This window comes from Oenanthe melanoleuca, chromosome 24 (genome assembly GCF_029582105.1).
Source record: "Oenanthe melanoleuca isolate GR-GAL-2019-014 chromosome 24, OMel1.0, whole genome shotgun sequence".
Classification (NCBI taxonomy): Eukaryota; Metazoa; Chordata; class Aves; order Passeriformes; family Muscicapidae; genus Oenanthe; species Oenanthe melanoleuca.
The window spans coordinates 1,444,359-1,465,939 of record NC_079357.1 but is presented as its reverse complement, the minus strand read 5'-3'; the positions used below and the strand labels follow the sequence as shown (position 1 = coordinate 1,465,939).

At 44.0% G+C, this 21,581-nt stretch overlaps 1 protein-coding gene across 6 annotated transcripts in view; it reads left to right on the top strand.

The window, feature by feature from the left end:
- The first annotated feature begins 73 nt into the window (after window positions 1–73).
- NCAM1 (neural cell adhesion molecule 1) overlaps window positions 74–21,581 on the top strand; it is a 92,420-nt gene continuing 70,912 nt past the window's right edge. For 3 of the 6 annotated variants that reach the window (XM_056509646.1, XM_056509651.1, XM_056509650.1), the window contains exon 1: window positions 74–273. In XM_056509646.1, coding sequence (XP_056365621.1) covers window positions 210–273 — 64 coding nt within the window. In that variant the 5' untranslated portion in view covers window positions 74–209. The remainder of the gene's footprint in view (window positions 274–21,581) is intronic. The other 3 variants (XM_056509647.1, XM_056509649.1, XM_056509648.1) reach the window with 3 other exon arrangements.

The following is a 21,581-nucleotide window of genomic DNA, read 5'->3' as shown; positions in this document are numbered from 1 at the left end:
CCCCCCCGCGGGGCGGGCACTACTTGCGGCGGCGGAGGGATCGGCGCGGGCGGCGCGCAGGGATCGCGGCGCGCTGCGGCCGCTGTCAGTCAGCGCGGCGGCGCCGGGACGCGCCGGGCGCAGCGAGCGCAGCGGAGCGGCCAGAGCGGCTCGGGCTCGGTCTGCGCCCTCCGGCCCGCCCGGCCCCGGCCCGGCCCCGCAGCGCCTCCATGGGCGCGATGCTGCTGCCGCTCGCCGTGCTGCCCTGCGCCTTCGTCCTGCTGCGAGCCGCAGGTACGGCCGGCCGCGCGGGGCGGGGGCGCGCCGCGAACAATGGGGTCGGGCGGACCCCGCGCGGAGCGCCGCTCGGCTGCGCGCACGGAGGAGGAGGAGGAGGAGGAATTTGGGATGGGCTGCGCTGCGCTGCGCTGCCCCCGGGCCGGGTGGGTGCGCGGGGAGCGCGGACAATGGGCGCGCAGGGGATGCGCTGCCGCGGAGCGCTCGGTGCGCACCGTGAGGATGCTCTGGCGGCCGCCGCCCTCCGCCGGCCGGGCAGCGAGCGAGGGGTGCGGCGGCCGTGGAGCGGGGGAATAATGAGAGGAGAAGGAGGAGAGGGAGAAGAAGAAGAGAAAAAAAAAAAAAAAAGGAAGAGAAAAAAAAAAAAAGGAGGGGCGCGGGGCGCTGCCGTTGTGAGCGCGCGGGCGGAGGAGCGGTGGCCCCGCCGTGGCCGCTCGGTGGCCGCCCGGGTCGCCACCGCCCGGATTCGGCAGCGGCAGGTGGGATGGAGCGGCCACACCTGCGCCGGCCCCGCCCCGACAGCATCCCTCCTGCGAGCTGCATCGATCCCTGTGCCATCGATCCCTCCTGCGAGCTGCATCCCTGTACCATCCATCCCTCCTGCGAGCTGCATCCCTGTACCATCCATCCCTGTACCATCCATCCCTGTACCATCCATCCCTGTGCCATCCATCCCTCCTGCGAGCTGCATCCATCCCTGTACCATCCCTCCCTCCTGCGAGCTGCATCCATCCCTGTGCCATCCATCCCTGTACCATCCATCCCTGTGCCATCCATCCCTCCTGCGAGCTGCATCCATCCCTGTGCCATCCATCCCTCCTGCGAGCTGCATCCATCCCTGTGCCATCCATCCCTGTACCATCCCTCCCTCCTGCGAGCTGCATCCATCCCTGTGCCATCCATCCCTCCTGCGAGCTGCATCCATCCCTGTGCCATCCATCCCTGTACCATCCCTCCCTCCTGCGAGCTGCATCCATCCCTGTGCCATCCATCCCTGTACCATCCATCCCTCCTGCGAGCTGCATCCATCCCTGTGCCATCCATCCCTCCTGCGAGCTGCATCCATCCCTGTGGCTCCATCCCTCCTCCGGGATGCATCCCTGTGCTGTCCGTCCGTCCGTCCGTGCCGGCGCTCCCCGGGGAGCGTTCCCGGAGCCGCGCACTGTTTGCTCCCTGTCCTGTCCCATCCTGTGCTCCTCATCCCCTTCTCCCCGTCCCTCGGGAGCCTTCCAGGCGGGGCTGGCTGTGCCACCGCCACCTCGCAGTTGTCACCGCGGCTGGCTGGCTCCCGGTGCCGTGTCCGTGTCCCCGGTGCCGTGTCCGTGTCCCCGCGGTCCCCGGCGCTGTCGCGGTGTCCTTGCCGCGTTCCATCCCTGCCCTGGCTCCGTCCCCACCACCCCTCCCTTGAGCGATTTTTATCTCCTTAAGCAATTAGCGCTGCTGGGGCTCTCTGTGCTCTGGCGGTGACAGTCGCTGTCGCGGTGGACCAGTGTCCCCAAAATCGGAGCCACCTGTTTAGCATCAGCACGGCACCCGCGGCAAAGCGCTGCTGCTGAGCCTCTCTTGGATTAAAAACGCGATATAACAGCGTTTATCAGAGCTCTGTCTGAAGGAGGGGTTGTGCTCCTTTTCCTTACCCAGCTCCGCATCTGGCCCGGCCACACCCTCCCGTCCCTGCCCGTGGCTGCACATCCCTGCTCGGAGCCCTGACACATCCACACTGCCTTCCTCAGCTGTGGGAGGGCACAGCGAAGCCCGTTGGTTTGGGGATTTTTTTATTTTTTTTATTTTTTATTTTTTTCCGGGGGAAATAAATGCGAGCGAGCAAAAGAAAAAATTATCTGCACATCATCTGTTGCCCCACTCGAATGCATGTTTATCCAATAATAATAATTATGAATATGGAGACTGCCTAGGGAGCTGCACAGCTGGAACTGTTAAATCAGCATAAAATGGAGAACACAAAAACCAAATAAAATATTAAAAAGCTAGAACAAAGCAGCAGCAGTGTTTATGGTGAAAGCAGCAGCAAGCACATCCAGCTCTGCTTTCCACCCTAAATGATGCTCTAGTTTTGTACCTTCTTTTTTTTTTTTTTTTTTTTTCCCGGCTGAGCTCACCAGTCTGTGATGGGGGAGAAGGAATTTTGCTTTGAAAGCAGTGGAGATGTCAGTGCAAGAGGGTGTTTTATTTATTTTTATTTATTTTATGATTGTGCTGCTAAAAAAAGCTGATGCTTTAATATAAGAGGAGACAAGAGAGAGATATTTATCAGTGAGGAATCCCTGAGGAAACTGTAGTGTGAGCACAGCTGTGGGGTAGGTTCACAACCAAACCGTGTCTTTTATGTCTTTTAGAATAATTCCACATTTTGTGAGTATTCCCGTGGCCTGTGATAGTGATGATTTATTTAGTCTGCTGCAAAATTAAAACATTCTCTGATAATTTAGAAGCTGATTTATAGACACAGCAGATGGCTCCTCTCCTTTCATGTACATCCTGAGAACTGTGCTTTCCTAAAGAATAGAGAGGATTTTGTATCAACTTTATCCCTTTGACACATGAACTTGAAAATTCCCGACTTGACTCTTGTGCTGTTTTTTTTTTTTGTTTTGGGTCTTCGGCGTGTGGGTTTAATCAGAGGTTTTTTTTAAGGACATTTAACACAAGAGTAACTTAATGAATGCCCGTTTTTTAAGTGTTAAACGTTGTGGCTGCTCTCCAGGCTGAAAGTGCCTTCACTTTCCTTGGCTCCTCTCCAGAAATGTATTTTAAGGATAGACTGCTCTGCCTTGGGTGCAAGCGCTGGTTCCTCGTGGATAGAGGATGCCATGGGGGGGTTTTTTGGGGGGTTTTCCTGTTTGTTTTGGGGTGGGAGGGCGATGCTGCCAGGGAAGCAGAACCAATTTTTGGGGGAGGAGGAGGAGGAGGAGGAGGAGGGGATCCTGCATCTGCTGCCATCAGTCTGCGAGGAGCGGAGGGATGGCTCGGGGAGGAGACAAAGCACACTTTATTTCCTCGTTTAAAAGGCCATCCTGCGGTTTTTCTCATTGTTTTACGCACCTGGTGACATTAAAAAGGCACGGTCCTGGCAGTGGGTTTTTTGGTGGGTTTGGCAGCATCGGTTTTGCAGTTTATTCCTCTTAGGATGGGTGTTAAAACTTCCCCAAAAACGCCTCTGAGCAGCCTGGGAGAAGCTGCTCCCTTTGGAATTGGGGAATTCTGAGCAAAGTCCGAGGGTCTAGCGCTGAAAAGAGAATGTTTATTTCTCTGTTTGTTTCCCAATTCCGCCCCTTCCCAGGGCTGTGAAATGTGAATGATTTGTAACTATCGGGAGTTTGAAAACGACAAGGAAACAGAACGGTGTTTATAGACGGGGAGAATGGGAATTACTGGGCTGAGGGTGTGTCTGGCAGGGAACTACTGCTCCCGGCAGCTCCTGGATGCTTCCTTTTTATAGGAATTAATGTGTCGCTTTTCATCCTAACACTCAAAAAAAAAAAAAAAAAAAAAAAAAAAAAAAAACCAAAAAAAGACCCCAAAAAACCGCCTTCCCCCCCAAAAAAAAAAAAAAAAAAAAAAAAAAAAAGCCACCAGGCAAATAGATTTTTTTGGAGTCATCCAAATCACAGGAGCAAATCTGAAGGTCAGCTCTGGGCTGGCTGTGGCTCCTTTTGTTTAGGAAAACACATTAGCAGGGAGCGAAGGGCTGGCTGTGCACAGGGATGGAAATGAGCAGGTCCTGGTGGGGAAATGCAGCTGCTCAGTGGGAGCATTAGGAGCCTTTTGAAGTGACCTGGGAGCCCAATGGCAGCGCCTGTCCTGCCTTTGGGGTGGGCTCAGGCAGCCTTTGCTGGGGTTTTTTGGGTTTTTTTGGGGGTTTTTGGGTTTTTTTGGGTTTTTTTGGGTTTTTTTGGGTTTTTTGGGGTTTGCAGTGTGCGTGGAATGGAGAGAAACAGGTGAAAATCAAGGGTAAAATTCAGGTTGAAATAAATGTATGACTTGAATGTAATGAAATAAATGTATGATGTAAAATCCAGCACTTCCCTATATTGATGTGTATTCTATATTGGTATATTCCTATATCTCTATATTGATGGATATTCTATATTGGTATATTACTATATCCCTATATTGGTATATTCCTGTATCCCTATAGTGATGGATATTATATATTGGTATATTCCTGTATCCCTGTATTGATGGATATTCTATATTGGTATATCCCTTTATCCCTATATTGGTATATTCCTATATCCCAATATTGGTGAATATTCTATATTGATATATTCCTATATCCCTATATTGATGGATATTCTATATTGGTATTTTCCTATATCCCTGTATTGATATATATTCCATATTAGTATATTCCTGTATCTCTATATTGATGGATATTCTATATTGGTCTATTCCTATATCCCTATATTGATGGATATTCTATATTGATATATTCCTGTATCCCTATATTGATGGATAGTCTATATTGGTCTATTCCTATATCTCTATATTGGTGGATATTCTATATTGGTATATTCCTATATTGATGGATATTCTATATTGGTATATTCCTATATCCCTATATTGATGGATATTCTATATTAGTATATTCCTATATCCCTATATTGATGTATATTCTGTATTGGTATATTCCTCTATCCCTATATTGATGGATTTTCTCTATATATGGGAAGGCAGAGAATCCCTCTCCATGCAGTGGTGCCTGCAGATCCCAGACCTTCCAGGGATAAGTGACAGGTACAGGATGGAGCCACCATCCCAGAAAATATGTGGAACTTGTGGGCAGGCTGAGCACGGTGGTGGTGCAGGGCTGGCAGTGAAACTTGGTGATTTAAAGTTCTTTTTCCAACCTTAGTTTCACAAGAAGCGATTTTAGAAGGAGTTTCTTCATGGGAAGGGTTAAAGGGTTTGGATTCCCCATCCCTGAGGTGTCCAAGGAATTGCTGGACGAGTTGGGGGCTTTTCCAGCCTGGGTGGATTCCATGGAAAACTTTGTGCCAGAACACTCTGGGGTGTCCAGGGAGGTGCTGATGCATTTTAAACCCCCAACCTGAAAATTCCTCCAGACCCTGCCACAGCTTTGCCTTCTGAGGTTGCTTTGGACCCAAGAATTTTTGTACTGGAGGTTCTTTAACTAAATTCTTGGACAAGTGTGGGGCGTGGAGAGCTGCAGCTCTGCAGGCAGCTGCCGGAAAAGCTGAATTTTGGGGAACAGCACACAATGGGAGGTTTATCCTGCAAAGCAAGTGCAAATTGCTGTAAGATTCCTTGGAGCAGCAGCTGTGGGGTAGAGTCACATCGAGCTGTGCTGAAGAGCAGGGGGGGAATTACCCCAATTCTTCAGAGGGAGTGATAATTAGGATGGAGCTGTGTGGGGTTTGAACAAGGGAAAAAGTCAGGTGTTTGTGCCTGGAGATGAGTGTCTCAGCTTGCCTGTGCAGAAATAGAGCTGGGCTGGGGAGATGGGGGAGGTTTAAATCGGGAATTGCTCCCTGTGGGTTCTGTGCAGGTGATGGAGGGACCAGGGATGAGCAGAGGCTGAGTGTCCCCAGGTGGATCCAGCTGGAAAACAGGGAGGGGACAGAGCCCAGAGCCAAAACATTCTTCAGCTGTAGATTCCCAAACACTGTGTTATCTTCCTCATGCACACACGAGAAGAGTAAAATTTGAGAAAAAATTAAATAGATATTGGAAAATCTGGACGTGAAGCAGAGAAAGAACACAATTAAGACACATCTCTTTATGCAAAACTTCTAAAACTTTAATAATGTTTAATTCACCTCTGAACATTACACACACTTAGCATGAACACACTGCAGTGGAAAGGGAAAACCAGCAAAGTGTTTTCAGCCTCTGATGAGCAGAGTGAGAGCCTGAGAAATCATAGCACAGTCACAGAAGAAAAAAAAAAAAAATTGCAACAATATTTTTGTGAATGCTGTGGCAGTATAAGTGTGGTGGTTAAATGACCTAAGAAATTCAAATCCTGCCAGGCAGGGGTACAAGAAATTCCCTTTAGGCTGTGGCAGGAATGGGATCCATGGTGGGGTTGATCCATCCTCTGTTTTCATCCCAGAACGTGCAGGGAGTGTTGGGGAAATGGGAGCTGGTTCAGTGCATCCTGGGCAGAAAAACGTGGGAAAAATATTTGGGAAATCCATTGAAATGGTTGATTTCTTAAAACAGGCAGCACATTTGATTTGTTTTGAATTTGCATCACTTCACCAGGGCATTATTGGCCAGGATAAAATGTATTTAAAGGAACTCCTGAGTACTTTAATTGCTGCAGAATTGTCAATCTCATCATGGCTTGGACAGAAATATTAATTTATTTTTTGTGTAGCTGAATTTTTAAGACTGTTAAATCCATTGGGTAGATCAGGGTGGGTATTTTCCACAATTTGTTATTAAAATCAGGTTAATTTTCTGGAAATCCACCTGCTCCTCAGTGCTGAGGCCACATTTGGAGTGCAGGGTCCAGTTCTGGGCTCCCCCAAAAAAAATCTGGATTTACTGCAGAGAGTCTGGAAGAGGAGCTGGAGGAGCATCCTTGGTGTGAGGAGAGGCTGAGGCTGGAGGGGATGTGGATAAATTCCTGCTGGGAAGGAGTGAAGACAGCCAGGATCTCCCCAGTGACAGAACAAACTGGAATACAGCAAACCCTCTCTGGATGTGTGAAAACACCAAAATCCCTCTTTTTAATTTTTTTAATTTTTTTTTTAATTTTTTTTTTTTTTTTTTTTTTATGAATCCTGGAAGAGGTTGAGTGGAGAGATTTTGGATTCTCCTGGTGACCTCCTGCCTTCCCCTCCTGGGCTGGAGATTCTCCAGGTGTCCCTCCCAACCCCAATTATTCTGTGATTTTCCCACCTCTACCCCTAAAAAAAATAATTAGAATAGAAGCTTATTTGAATATTTAATTGACTATTCCTTCATGGTATTTATCACCCTGGAATCTTTAAGATAAACAAGAATGTGAATTGTTTGTTGTGAGTTGATGGTTAATTGTAATTTATTGCATTGATTAATTTGAGATTTGACTCCAAGGATGTGAATGGGAGTAAATCTGTTTAGAGGTTCTTCAGGTGGTGGTTTGGGTTCTTTTTGTTTTTTTTTTTTGTTTTTTTTTGTTTTTTTTTTTTTGGTGTTTTTTTTTGTGGCTTTTTTTGAGTGGTGTTTTGGGTTTTTGTTTGGTGATGTTTTTTGCTTTTTGTTTTTTTTTTTTTTTTGGTGGTGTTTTGGTTTTTTTTTGGGTGGTGGTTTGGGGGTTTTTCTGGTTTTATTTGTGGCTTTTCTTTTGGGTGGTGCTTTGAGTTTTTATTTGGTGATGTTTTGTTTTTTGCTTTTTTATTTTTTGTGGTGTTTTGGGTTTTTATTTAGTGGTGTTTTGGTTTTGGGTTTTTTTGGTGGTGGTTTGGGGTTTTTTTTGGTGGGGTTTTTTTGTGGCTTTTTTTTGGAGTGGTGTTTTGGGGTTTTAGTTGGTGATGTTTTGTTTTTGGTTTTTTTGTTTTTGGTTTTTTTGGTGATGGTTTGAGTTTTGGTGTTCTTTTGGTGGTGGTTTTGGTTTTTTTTGTGGCTTTTTTTTTGAGTGGTGGTTTGGGTTTTTTTGTGGGTTTTTTTTTTTTTTTTGGTGCTGTTTTGGGTTTTTATTTGGTGATATTTTGTTTTTTGCTTTTTTGTTTTTTGTTTTTTTTTTTTTTTGGTGGTTGGTTTGGTTTTTTTTTTTTTTTTTTTGGTGCTGTTTGCACAATATTGGCAAATTGGGTTGAACTTGTGGCATTCTGCAGTAACTGAGGGCAGCTCAGGCTGGGGGATGCTCTGTGCAGCTCCTCAGGCTGTCCCTGCATCTTAATCACCCTCTCAAAGGGTGATTTGCATTGTGCAGCCACTGGGATTGTTGTGCTCAAAAGGGTGTTTATTCCATTTATTCCATTTATTCCATTTATTCCTGCAGGATCCTGCCAGTGTTGGGGCAGGGACAGCCCAGCTCTGCTCCTCTCCTGCCAAATATTCCCAGTGGAATTCACAAATATCCCATTTCCAGGGAGGTTGGGGTGTGAAATAAATTAAAATATTGGCCAAACGTTCTGTGGGTTTGACTTTTGGGGTCACAGCAGGGCTTTGATCCCTTTGGGGAACTTGGGGAAGGGGAAATGTCAGATGGGAATAATTGGGAATAACAGAATTCCTCTGGTTTTATTTGGTGACTGCAGGGGCAGGGTGGGGTGAGATGTTTATGAGCTGTGCTGGGTGAAAAAATAAAAAAAAAATAAAAATCCTGAATCCTTTTCTTTGTACAAAAGAATTAGATATTGAAACATGGAGTTCAGTGAGCAGAGATGTTCCAATTGGTATTCTGAAGGAGAAAATGGCCAGATTAAAAAAAAAAATAAATATATGGAAAACCACAGATTTACATACAAATGTGCTGGTGCAGGATAGTGGGAACTGTATTTTATTGCAGTGAGTGGGAGAATTGGGCTGCAAATTGTCACTGAGAATTTCACTGATCAGAGAAAACTGGTGCTGCTTGTGCTGAGGAAAACCTGCACAAGGAAAAGGAAAAAAAAAAAAAAAAATCTGCATTTCAGACAAGCAGCATCACTGTGCTCCCCAAATCCAGAGCTGCTCTCCTGTGCTTCTGTTTAATCAATATTATTGTGTTTAATCAATATTATTGAGCTGTTTGCTGGAGTCCTTGGTGGCTCTTTGCTTCTGCTTTTCCTCCTTTGATCAACTCCTTGGGCACATTTTCTTACTCTGGATTTTTTTTTTTTTTTTTTTTTTTTTTTTTTTTTTTTTTTTTTTTGGTTGTTCTGGGAGAAAACTGGCAGAACAAAAAAAACAAACAAACAAAAAAAAAAAAACCAAACTGAAAACAGGCAGAGAGTTCCCTCTTAGTGTGAATTTCAGGAGTTATTTTGCAGTTGTGGAAAGAAATTTCCAAACAGGGAGATCCAAGGAGCTCAGAAAGTTCTGAGTGATGATGATGATGATGATGATGATGAGGTTGGTTTAACCTGGGGAGGATTTTGTGGCAGTGAAAATTCTATTTTCAGGGTGTTTTTTGTAGGGAGCTTGAGGAATTTTTGTGTAATTTGGTGCTGCTGTTAAGGCAGCAAGGCAGGGAGAATGTTTTTCTGCTGAATGTTCATTTTGCTGTGTTTTGGGGGGAATTGTTGGCTTGGTGTGTGGATTTTTGGGTGGATTTTTGGGTGATTTTTGGGGGGCAGCAGAGCTTTGCCTGTGGCACTGCAGTCAGAAAAAACCCAAACCAGCCATGCCAAATTCCCATTTATTTCCCTCCTGATCCCACAAAAAGCAGGAGTTAGAGGTGAAGTGTGGCAGGAAATACCAAATGCAGCCAATGCTGGGATTTCCCTTGGGATTGTTTTTATCTCATTAATATTAATTGTTTTTATCTCATTAATATTAATTGTTTTATCTCATTAGTATTAATTGTGTGCAAGGTGAGGCACTGATGAAGCACTCAGGACCCACCTGGGTGTTCTTTAAAACCTCAAAATAACCATTTTAAATCTTTGAAATTTATTCAGGTGCAGTCCAGGATTCAGTGAGCAAAATTCTCACTTATTATTGGCTAATTTTGACATTTGAGGGCTTAATTTTGCTTTTTTCACTGTGTTAACACATTTGTGTGTGGATTTTTTAATAAAATACAACCAACAGCTGCTTGGGCAAGGGATTTCTTCAGTTGTGGTGAGGCTGCAGGATGAAAAGAGCAGAGCTGGGAGTGTGCTGCAGTTGTGTTTGCAGCTGATAATCCCCCCAAGTGCAGCAGGAATTACTGCACCCTCCCTAAATCCTCCTGCACTTTAATCTCTCCATGATCTCTGGGAAGGAAGGAAGGAGGATAAAATGTGTAAATTTATTTATTTTTTATTTTAAAGTGTGTACATTTATTTATTTTTTTATTTTAAAGTGTGTATATTTATTTATTTATTTATTTATTTATTTTAAAGTGTGTATATTTATTTATTTATTTTTATTTTATTTATTTTAGCCTGGAACAACTTTTTTTTTTTTTTTTAATTTTATTTATTTATTTATTTATTTATTAAGAAGAAGAGCTACAGCATCAGAGATTTAGTTTCACATCAATTCACTTCTGGCTTTGCCATTGTCTTTTATTTGGGGATGGGCTTTGGCTGCTTTGCTCTCTTAATTTTTCTCCATTTCTCTGCACAATGAATATTTCATGAAACACAAGCAAACTTGGAGTAGTTTGTGCTGCATGGGCAAAAAATGGTGCTGCAGTGGTTGGTTGTGGTTTTAATTTCCTACTTCAGGCTAGCAAGAAATGCTGTGGAATATTTCAGTTTAATAGAATAAAAGTTATTTTTTTTCTAGTAATGGGTGCTTCTGTTGGTAGGATGCTTTTATTCCTGGTTCAAAAAAAAAAAAAAGGTGTGTTAATATGATTTTTGTGGCCATGCTGGTGTGCAGTCACAAGGAGGTAAATGCTGCTTTTATCCAGTCCCAGGGAATATCCAGGCAGGAATTTTTCTCACCTGCTCCTGAGGAATCCCTGTGAAAATTCCAAATGAGTAAAGGACCATTTATTTATAAATAAATAACTTGTGCTGATCTTTCTTTCTTACACCCAGTGAAAAAAAAAAAAAACAAAAAAACAAACCAAAAAACAGGGTTTTAATTGCAAGAGAAATTTTTTATTTTTTATATTTTTCCCAGCCAGGCCCTGCCTTGCTGCTCACACTGCAATTAACGTGACCTGCTGCTCATTAATGGTTTGCTGTGGGTGGGGAGGGAAAAAACAGCAAATTCCTACCAGCAGTGCTCTTTTCCTTGCTGCAAGCTCTCAGCTCTGCTGAAGGGGGAAGGTTTAACCAATCTGTCAACATTTTGTGCTGTTTCACACTCAGCTTCTGTTGCTAGAACAAAAATTTTTCCCTTTTCAAACCTCGACATCATCAGCAGAGCATTGAGCAAACCCAGCCCTGAGATTTTTTTTTTTTTTTTTTTTTTTTTTTTCACTCAGAATCTCTTCCAGGAGAAAACTGCACTTCAAAGCCTTTGAATTGAGCTTTTTTTTTTTTATTATTTTTAAATTTTTTTTTCTGGAGCAGCTTTTTCCATTCTTGCAGTGAGGAGTTGTTGAATATTCCAGGTGAAAAGGAGCACTTGGAGTGTGTTTGCCTTGGTTTTTTTGTGTTCTGGGCAAACACACTTCAGCTATTTCTGCTTTCATCAATGGCAGAGGTTGGTGTTTGCTGATAAAACAGTAGTAGGAATAAATGCTTTAATCACAAGCATGATTTTAATGTGAAAAAAATACCTTGTGGGAGATGGGAGAAGCAAAAATCTGTCCTTTAGGTAGTGCTATCTAATACCAACAAATTAAAGCTTTTTTTTTGGTTTTTATACCTGTGTGCTTCAGGTTCTGAGAACCTGTCTGTATTTCAGTTCCTTTTACCTGTTAATTAGTTCCTTTTAATTCACCTGTTTAATTTCCCTGTTTAATTTCCCTGTTTAATTCACCTGTTTAATTTCCTTGTTTAATTTCCCTGTTTAATTCACCTGTTCAGTTTTCCTCTTAATTCAGTTCCTTTTTACCTAAGAAAAGTCTGACTGTGCCAGTTACCTGCAGGTGAAAGTCCCATATTTTGAAATCCCCATTATTTTGGTTAAAAGAAACCATTTGTAGATGAGGAATTCTTGCTTTTTTGAGACTGGATCTGGATTGAAATGAAAGCACAAAGTCGTTGTGGATCATTTTTTGTTGTTTCAGGCTCTGGTTTGTGGCTGCAGTCACTCAGGCAGGTCTGGGGGTGATCAGTGCCTAATTCCAAATATTCTGTGTATTCCCAGGAGTTGTTTTATTTTTATTTATTTTTTTTTTAATCAACCTAAATTGGTCCTCGAGATAAAAATATATAAAAATATAAAAAGATTAAAAAAATAGCAAATCCCACCCTCCTGGTTTGGGGTGTTCAGTATTGATGGATCCCTGCAGTGTCCAGATTTATTGTGTGCCATTTATTACAAGCAGAATCCTGTCCCTCCAAGCATTAAAGAAACAAAAGACAAAGGGATTTTCTTATCAGGTGGAGGGTTCTCTTATCTCCTTTCCCTTGAAGCTTGCAGTGGTAGGAGCAGAGGAGTTCAGCTGGAGTGGTGAGTGGCAGCAGTGCTGCTGATTCCCGTGGAATTTAGCACTTTAAATGGATTAGAACTAAAAATATCCCAGCCTGGCATTGCGTCAGAGGAGCCTTGCAGAGGATCTGCATCTCCTGCTGGATGGCAATTTCCAAAGGTTGGGGCTCAGTGGGAGCCAGGATCCTTCCCTGGAGCAGCAGTGTTGGGAATAATTGTAAATTCTTGTCACTTGAAGGTTCCTAAGTGGGAGCCCACAGAAGCAGGATTTGGGGAGGAAAAGGTGATTTTTGTTGCAGACAGGGTGTGGAATTCTCTCCTTGCACATGTGGAAGCCTTAATAGGAATAAGTTTGTGGCTTTGGGGTGGGATCTTGCAGCATCTGGTCCACACCTTGTTGGTCAATTCTGTTGCAAATTAATTCACTCACAGCTCTTATTTTGGGTTTTTTGTTAATAGTGGTGTGTGAACACTGCACTAGGGCTTGAGATGCACTCCTTATAATCCCAGAAAGCAGAAATGGCATTTACCAATGGAAAGGGAAATAATCACATTTTGTGCTTATCTGAAATCCTGGGGTTCCACTGCCACAGGGGAGGGACTTGGGCTGAACCTGTGCCGTGTGCTCCTGCTGTGTTTGGGCAAATTTGGTTTTCCTGGAGCAGTGAAAGGATCCCAGTGCCCTTGCAGAGGGGCTGAACCAGAGGAATACAGAACCCCAGAGTGCTGATGGGGGAGTTTTTAATGGAATGTGGTGGCACCACCACATTAAACATCCTCCTGAGCTGCTGGAAAATCCCAATTTTCCCCCTTGTGCTGAACGTTTCTGTGGATTTTTGGCCCATATTTCCTGCAGAGCTGTTGGCTGCACACTCAGGAGCTCTAAAGGTGGGTTCCTGCTGATGCTGGAGGTGTGTTCTGGGCTCCAGGTTTGGGGGAGGTGAGGGGAGCTGAGTTTGATGGATCAGCTGCCTGCACTGCAGGGAAGGCTCTTGGACAGGTGGTAAATTCCAGACAGGTAAGATTTGGAAGCTGTGGCCCAGGTTAACATTTTGGACTCCACTAGATGGCACTGATTTATTGTGCTGTTGATAAAAAGCCATCAGATGCAGTGGGAGACTTTTATTTTTCGAACAGGAGCCATAAAGGAGGTGATGAGGATGCTGAGTATTTATTTATCTGTTTGTCTGCTGGGTGCATTGAGAGTTTTCATGACCTCCTGCTTCTGCAGTGGAATTTTGGATGGGGTAGGCCAATTATGAACATATATTTTAAATATTTAGCCCTGGGAAGACATCTCTAAATAAATACCTGTTTTTTTTTATCCTCTTTGTGAGAACTTCTGTTGTTGAAGGAAGAAGCTGAGCCAGTGCAGGCAGTAAACCATCACAGAATCCAGGATAAATATAAATTCTTTCATTTCTGATGAGACAAGAGTATTTCTGATGGGTTACAATCACCCAGTGCCAGTTCTGGTTCCACCAAGGGGATTTCAGTGTGGTGTGCTGGAGGGTGTGAGCACACAATGAATTATTCCAGCTCAGGGGCAGAAACAGCCATGAGAGTTCTTTTGGTAAATTTGGTGTCCAGATTCTCCCCAGGACTTTCTGTCCTGCTGCAGTTAGCCAGGGATCTGTAATTCCATCTCTCCTGTGCTCAAATCATCCCAGAGCTCACAGGGAGCAGGAGATGCTCTGCTCAGCCTTTAGGATGCTCCACAAGAATAAAACCTGCAATAAAACTCTTTTCCACCTTGTTTTCCTCCTCTGATCTCCTGTTCCTCACAGCTGAGCAGTGCTGCAGTTTGGCCTCACTTGACTCCAGCACTCGTGGGTGTTTTAATCTGTTTTTTTTTTTTTAATTCCTCACGAGAGAAGTTGTTCCTACAGAGAGTGTGCAGCTCTCCCAAAATTAAAGCCTGGCTCTTTCCTTCCCTTCCTTGCAAGGGGGTTGGAATTCAATGGTTTTCCAAGGAGATCAGCCTGCTTTTTCCATGGGAAAGATGTTTTTCCTGCATGGCCTGTGGTTGGAGGGATGAAACTTTTCAGATAAATCCAGCAGTGACTCCAGAACTCAGGATTTTGGAGATGCTGCTGCTGCTTCCCTCAGCTGTGCTTTTTGGGTTTCTGCAGCTCTGTGCATCCCCTGGGGAATTTGTGTTTCCCCTCTCCAAAACTGCCTGGAGATGTTGGATTCTTGGTGTTTTTCCCTTTCTCTCCAGCTGGAGATTCAGTTGTTGGTGTGGCCTGCAGTTCATAATTGTGGCTGCTCACTGCAGTCTGTGGGATCCTTCCTGTGACATTGACAGCACTGGCTTTTTGGGTTTTTCTAAATATATTTTTTTTTCTTTTTTTCCTCTTGACGCCGTGAATTTTTACAGAAATTTATGAATGTAACCCTTGGTGAGGCACTATTAGGTGATGTGTCCTGGCTTTGAATTAATTCCTAATGCCATTGTTTCCTAACTCCCATGATTTATATCTATTCCATTTAATTCTGGGATTTATGCATTATTCATCCTTAATTCCATTATTTCCTGACTTTTCCCCGCTGCCTTTTTTTTTTTTTTTTTTTTTTTTATTCTTCTTTTTCTGAACGTTTGTCTCTTGTTTGCTGCATACTGAAGTTTTGATATCCCTGGATAAATGGATTATTAATACATTGATCACGGGCAGTGCTTGGGTACAGCCTGGATCTCACAGATCTGATTTTAAATCCCCCAAAAATGGGAGATTCACTGGAGTGTGCCCAGGGTTGTTGGATTTGGTGAGAGAACCAGTCCAGGCTGGCTGGGGACTCCAGGCTCTGTTTGCTGTTCTGTTTTTCCAGCACAGAAGGTGGAATAGTAATTTATTATCTGACATTCTTGTAAAACAGATGGAAACCACTCTGCTTGTGAATTTGCAAGGGAAAGGATTCTGGGAGCAGGCTTTGCATATGTCCTTCCCCCCTTGCTTTTTTTGCATGCTTAGGAAAACAACAATGAAGTCACTCCTTGCTGTTGGAAGGGAGCTTGTGTGGTGTTCCCACTCCTGCTGTTGAGATGGATAAAAACTCCCCAAACCATCCCCTCTGAACATGGGAAATGGATGGGAGAAATGGGAATAAATTAGCAGCTGAGGAGTACAATGAGCTCTGCGAGTTCTGCTTGGTTCTCATGCCACATTTGCATTTTTTACTGTAGAAAAAAAAACCCTCTCGGCTGGATATAACGATCTGGTGAAGAAAGGAGATGTTAAGGCTACAAACATCTAATTAAAAAGGAGCAGGTGAATAAATGGCTCAGGATCAGCGAGCAGTGAACGTGCCCTTTGCAGCAGTGACATGTTTGTGTTGCAGTTTGCCTTTGTTTGTATCTTTTTTTTTTTTTTCAAGAGGGCAATTAATTAACTTGTTTCTTTGTTTTGGTGGTTTTTTTTTTTGCCTTTAGCGAGTTTCACACCAGGGAGTTGTCACCCTGCAAGGATAAGAAAGGGGCTGTGGGTTAGGGAGGGGTGGATAAGAGCACTTGGTAATTAGGATTTTGCTGATGGGCTGGGTGTGCCCTGTGCTGTCCTGACTCAGATTGTTCAGAAACAGCAGCGAGTGTTTATGTCTGTGGCTGGACTTGCAAAATAAAAATCCTGGAGAAGGCAATGGAAGAATCAGACAGATGGGTACTTAACCTAAATCCCCTGGATTCCCCGGGGACACCTGGCCCAGGCTCTGTGGGAGGTGTGTGAGAGCTGTTCCATGTCCAGGGCTATGTGAGATGTCCCTCTGCAGGGGAAAATCCTGCTCACAGCATCAGGAGATGGCACCAAGGATCTGGGGAATCCCAGCAGAAACCTGCTTGGCTGGGAAATTTCCATTTACAGCTTCGCTTGCAGCTCCAGGGAATGTTTGGGTTTCCCTTCTAAATTAAAAAAAAAAAAACAAAAAAAACCAACAAATCAAACATGGCATGAACGGTGGCTGTAGATAAATAGGAAACTCATATCCATGTTTCAATAGTACATTCTCTTTTTTACATCAACCACTTGTATCCATCAATCTCGTTTTTGGTGTATTTTCACCATCTGAGTGTTAATTCTGATCTCTGTAGCTCTGCCTTTTTTCCATCATAGCAGGGCCCATTATCTCTGAATTTCATCCCTGAATTTCTTCCTGTGTTGCCTGGAGGAGGCAGGAAAAAAAAAAAAGAAGAAGGAGATGCCAGTGCAATGATTCCCCATGAAAAGGAGCAGCTCCTGCCTGATCCTCTGCAGGTTCCTGCTGCAGGATCAGAAAATCCCGTTCTAAATCCTGGTGCCGCTGCCAATCCATCAGAGCAGGCGTGTTCCTTGTTCTGGTGCCCATTAGGAGCAGCTGCATGCTGGACTTTGATGTCTCAGCAGGACAATGGGATCACTGTTGCAGCTCCAAACTGCTTTTCCTCGCTGTTTTCTTTGTTTCGGGGCTCTGGGAGTGGGGAAGACGTGAGGGGCAACACGGGATGTCAAAATCTCTGGCAGGAAATTGCTCACAAATGGCATCACTGGAACGTCAGGATTTTAGCGGGGATGCGCTTGGAAGGCAGCAGAATTTTAATGCTGGCAGAGAAATGAGGATGAAGGGGAAAATTGTCCTCACTGAAGAGGGGAAAATCCAGCTTAATTCAGAGCAAAGTGTAATTAAGGGGGAGAAAACTTCTGGCGTAGATGGAGAGAGCTGTGAAATTGCAGGAGGAGTTCTTGTGCACAAATGAAATTTATCTGTTTCCGTTGGGTTTTTCTGGAGAACGTGCCCACGTTTTCCTGGGGTATTTTATGAAGTGGACACCCAGAAATTTTGGGTAATTCCCTCCTGATTTGTGCAGCGAAGGAGGTGTCTCTGTGCAGGAAATTTGAATTTTTCTGAAATGAGGTGCTTTAAAACCAGCAAGAAAAGCAGAGGTGGAGGATCCTTGTGTTTGTGAGGAGGAGGGAATTGGGAGGGATGGGGTGACAGAGGCACCATCCCATTGGTTTGGGCTAAGATTTGGTGTAAAATAACTCTAAAATATGTTTCTTTCTCTTCTCTCCCTAAAATCTCCCATTATTTACCACATACACCCCAAAACTGTGGCTCTTTAAAGTTCAGATTACATTCTAATTTCTGTTTCCCCCATAATTCTGTGTCAGGATCGCAGTGAGTCACCTTCTCCGAGGGTTTTTTGTTGCTGTTCACTCAATGACAGAAGTGACTGAATTCCTGCTTCCAGGCATGTAGGAGATCCCACATTTCTGGTGCCATCTGTTACCAAACTTTGCGGGTTTTGTTTTTCCCAGTTTGCAGCAATTTGAGGGAGAGTAGGGGAAATAGAGCAGGTGATTAAAAGGAGAATTCAAGTGATGCAAAACATTGGTGTAATGACCAGGAAAAGAAAAATTTCTGCTGTGGGGCTTCAGTAAAAAACCGATTTTACTGAGATATTCTGACACAACCTGCAGGTCACTCCCTGTATTCACCCTGTCATGAACCAGTTTGGAATTTATTTCTTTATTTTCAGTTGTGTCTCGCTGTAATTGCAGCTCATTATCTGTGTTGTGATGAAGGCAGGGGTGAGGATGTCCCAGGAGGTGCTGGCTGATAACAAAAATCACCTTGCATGTGAGCTCAGAGTCCCAGAGTGCATTTTTTAATGAGCTCAGCCCGTGGAAAGATCCATTGTTCCCTGCACTGACAATTGCTGGCTTGTGCTGTTTGGAGTTCTCTGCTTGGGCAGAGTTCTTGGATTCTGTGGGAATTGTCCTTTGAGTTTGGCTTTTTCTTCAGTAGATACAAAAAAGGAAAAAAAAAATCCAAATACATATTTAATTATTTGTGTTTTAGTGATACTTCATTATGTGATGCTTGAAGCAGAATTCTGAACAAGGGTGAGCAAACACTTTGTGTCTTTTTTCCCACAGGGGAAGAAAATGTTTCTTAAAACTGAAATCCCCGTCATTCATGAGTCAGGGCTGATTTTAGGAAGGAGTTGATTGGACATGAATTACGTAGATGCTACTCCAGAGTTGAAATTATCTTGGGTTACTGTGGGTATTTTTATCTGTGCAGCTGCAGGATTGAAGGCAGAACTGTGCCTACAGCTCTGCTTTCTGTAAAGAAGAATTTATAACAGAACATTTTAATCTTTTCCTTCAAATATTCAATTAGCAAGCTTTGATTTTTATCTTTTTCTGTCACACAGACAGATTCCAGCTGCAGTTTGGATTCCCTGACCACACTTAGGCACCAAATCCTTTTTCCCCTCGCTGTATGAAGTGTGTGTGACCTCACCTGGCACATCTGGCCCCAGATGTGAGGGTCAGCTCTGGTTCAGGGTCATGGTTTTGGCTGTTTCTTCAACCAGGGATTATTTTGGGTATCTCTAAGTGGAATTGTGTTTAAACCTGAAACAGGAGCAGGTGGAGCTCAGCTGGTCCCATGTGATGAATTCCATGTCACCTCATGGATGTATCAGTGAATGTCCTGGTTTGAAAGCAAAACCAGGGAGAGACTCAAGTCAGAAAAAGGGGAAAAAGGAAAAAAAAGAGAGAGAAAAATAAAATACATGGAATAATACAAAAAGAAAAGCACTGACAGAGTCAGAATAGAGCCTGCTAGTTTGGGTGGTGGTAGCAGTCCAGATGAAGCAGTGATCCTGCAGAAAGGTCTGGTGGCTCTGGAATCCAGTGGAAAGAAGGTTCCTTGGTGTCCCAAATCTCAGTTTTTATCTGGGTAGGAAAGGCTTGGCTCCTCCCCTGGCTGGAGCATCTCCCAGTGGGATGATGGAATTTTATCAGTCATGCCCTGGGACTCACTGGCCATTAACAGGAGATATCTCCTGGAGGGAGGATGGGCTGTGGGAAGATAAAGATGATTGCCCAGCTGGTTTAAAGATGGCCCATTAGCAGAGGATATTTCCACAGAGATGAGGATAATTACCCCATCTGGTTTATAACATCTGGCCCATTAACAGGAGATATCTCCCATAGAGATAAAGATGATTTCCCCAGCTGGTTTATAACATCTGGCCCATTAGCAGAGGATATCTCCACAGAGATCAGGATCACTTCCCCATCTGGTTTATAACACATGGCCCATTAACAGGAGATATCTCCCTCAGAAGTGAGGATCATTGCCCCACCTGGTTTTTATAACATCTTGCCCATTAACAGGAGATATCTCCCACAGAGAAAAGGATCGCTGGTTTAACAGATGGTGGCAGAATACAAACTTTGGGCACATTTTTACATTGTAACCCAGGACAGAGAACGCAGATCAGGGAATAATGGCCATGACAATCACAGATCAGCTTTGGCTGCTCTGCCCCCTGTGTGGCATTAATTAGCTGTGCTGAGCATCCAATCCACCAAATCCAGCACCTAATCCCCTTGTTTAAAGGAAATGTTAATGCTGCACAGTGTCAGAAATGTGTTAGTGCTTCTCTGCATGTTGTGTGGGGCCTGAGGGTTTTGCTTTAACTGGAGTCGCCTTCAGGATGATTTTATTTGCTGGAATATCCCTTGGACTGGCCTGGGTAGAGGAATTAAATCAGTGTAGCAGTGACAGCTCTGGGGAGAGCAGACCTGGCTGCTGCTGCTGAGTGGGAACTCCACAAGCTGAGCATTATTGAGGTGCAGGAGGTGATAGGGAAAGCGTTAGTCAGAGGAAAATGATGAACAGCGAGGAACTGCTCTTTTTAAAAAACACTTGCAAGCCTCACTGGGTGGTCTCAGTGTGGAAGGCACAAAGTCTGGGAGCTGGGAGTGATTCCTTCCTGCAGGAGAAGTGTCTGTGTTCCTGGGTGATGTTCTCACCAGGGCAATCCTTCATTTAGCAGCGACCAGATCAGAAAATCCAAATTTTTCTGTGCAGGTTCAGCCCAAAATTGAGTTTTTCTGAGAACCCATGTATTTGCCCTGCACCCCCGGGTTTGTCCTGCATTTAAATTATCATCTCCTGTAGAAGTGTCTGTGTTCCTGGGTGATGTTCTCACCAGGGCAATCCTTCATTTAGCAACGACCAGATCAGAAAATCCAAATTTTTCTGTGCAGGTTCAGCCCAAAATAAAATTTTTCTGAACACCCATGGATTTGTCCTGCATTTAAATTATCATCTCCTGCAGGAAAAGTGTCTGTGTTCCTGGGTGATGTTCTCACTAGGACAATCATTCACCAGATCAGAAAATCCAAATATTTCTGTGTGGGTTCAGCCCAAAATCAAATTTTTCTGAACACCCAGGTGTTTGTCCTGCAGTTAAATTATCATCTCCTGTAGAAGTGTCTGTGTTCCTGAGTGATGTTCTCACCAGGGCAATCCTTCATTTAGCAGCGACCAGATCAGAAAATCCAAATTTTTCTGTGCAGGTTCAGCCCAAAATCAAATTTTTCTGAACACCCATGGATTTGTCCTGCATTTAAATTATCATCTCCTGCAGAAGTGTCTGTGTACCTGAGTGATGTTCTCACCTGGGCAATCCTTCACCAGATCAGAAAATCCAAATTTTTCTGTGCAGGTTCAGCCCAAAATCAAATTTTTCTGAACACCCAGGGTTTGTCCTGCAGTTAAATTATCATCTCCTGCAGACAATCCTTGGTTTGAGGCTTCTCCAAACCAGGGACACCAGGCTGTTCCCACTGGATGTGAGCAGCTCAAATCCCTGTCAATCCTTGACTGGGGGAGGATTTTGGCAGCGCTGGGATTTGATTTATTATTTTTATTCCCCCAATAACGTGATGTTGCTAGAATTTTCCATGAGTGGGAAGCTTGTCCTTACATATATATATATATATATATATATATATTTTTTTTTTTTTTTTTTGGAAGTTGTGTGGTTGAAGGAGTTGGGAGCACACCCTGAAATAATTGGAATATTCCAGGAAATATTCCATCCCTGGGGGTTTGGGAAACCTCCACTGCAGCATTTTGGGGTCTCAGTTGGTTTTTTTGCTGATTTTACAAATTTTCCCTGATTAAAAAAAACATTTCTGAGCCCTCACAGTGGGACCAGATTTTCCTGCTCTGTGCTGGGACAGCACAACCCTGGAAGGAATTTTTTGCTCCCAAGGTGTGGGAAGGCCACAGAACTTCCTTGCATCTCCAAAGTCTGCCAGGGACAAACAAATATTTTTTTCCCAAAATCCCTAAATTTTTCCCCAAACCCC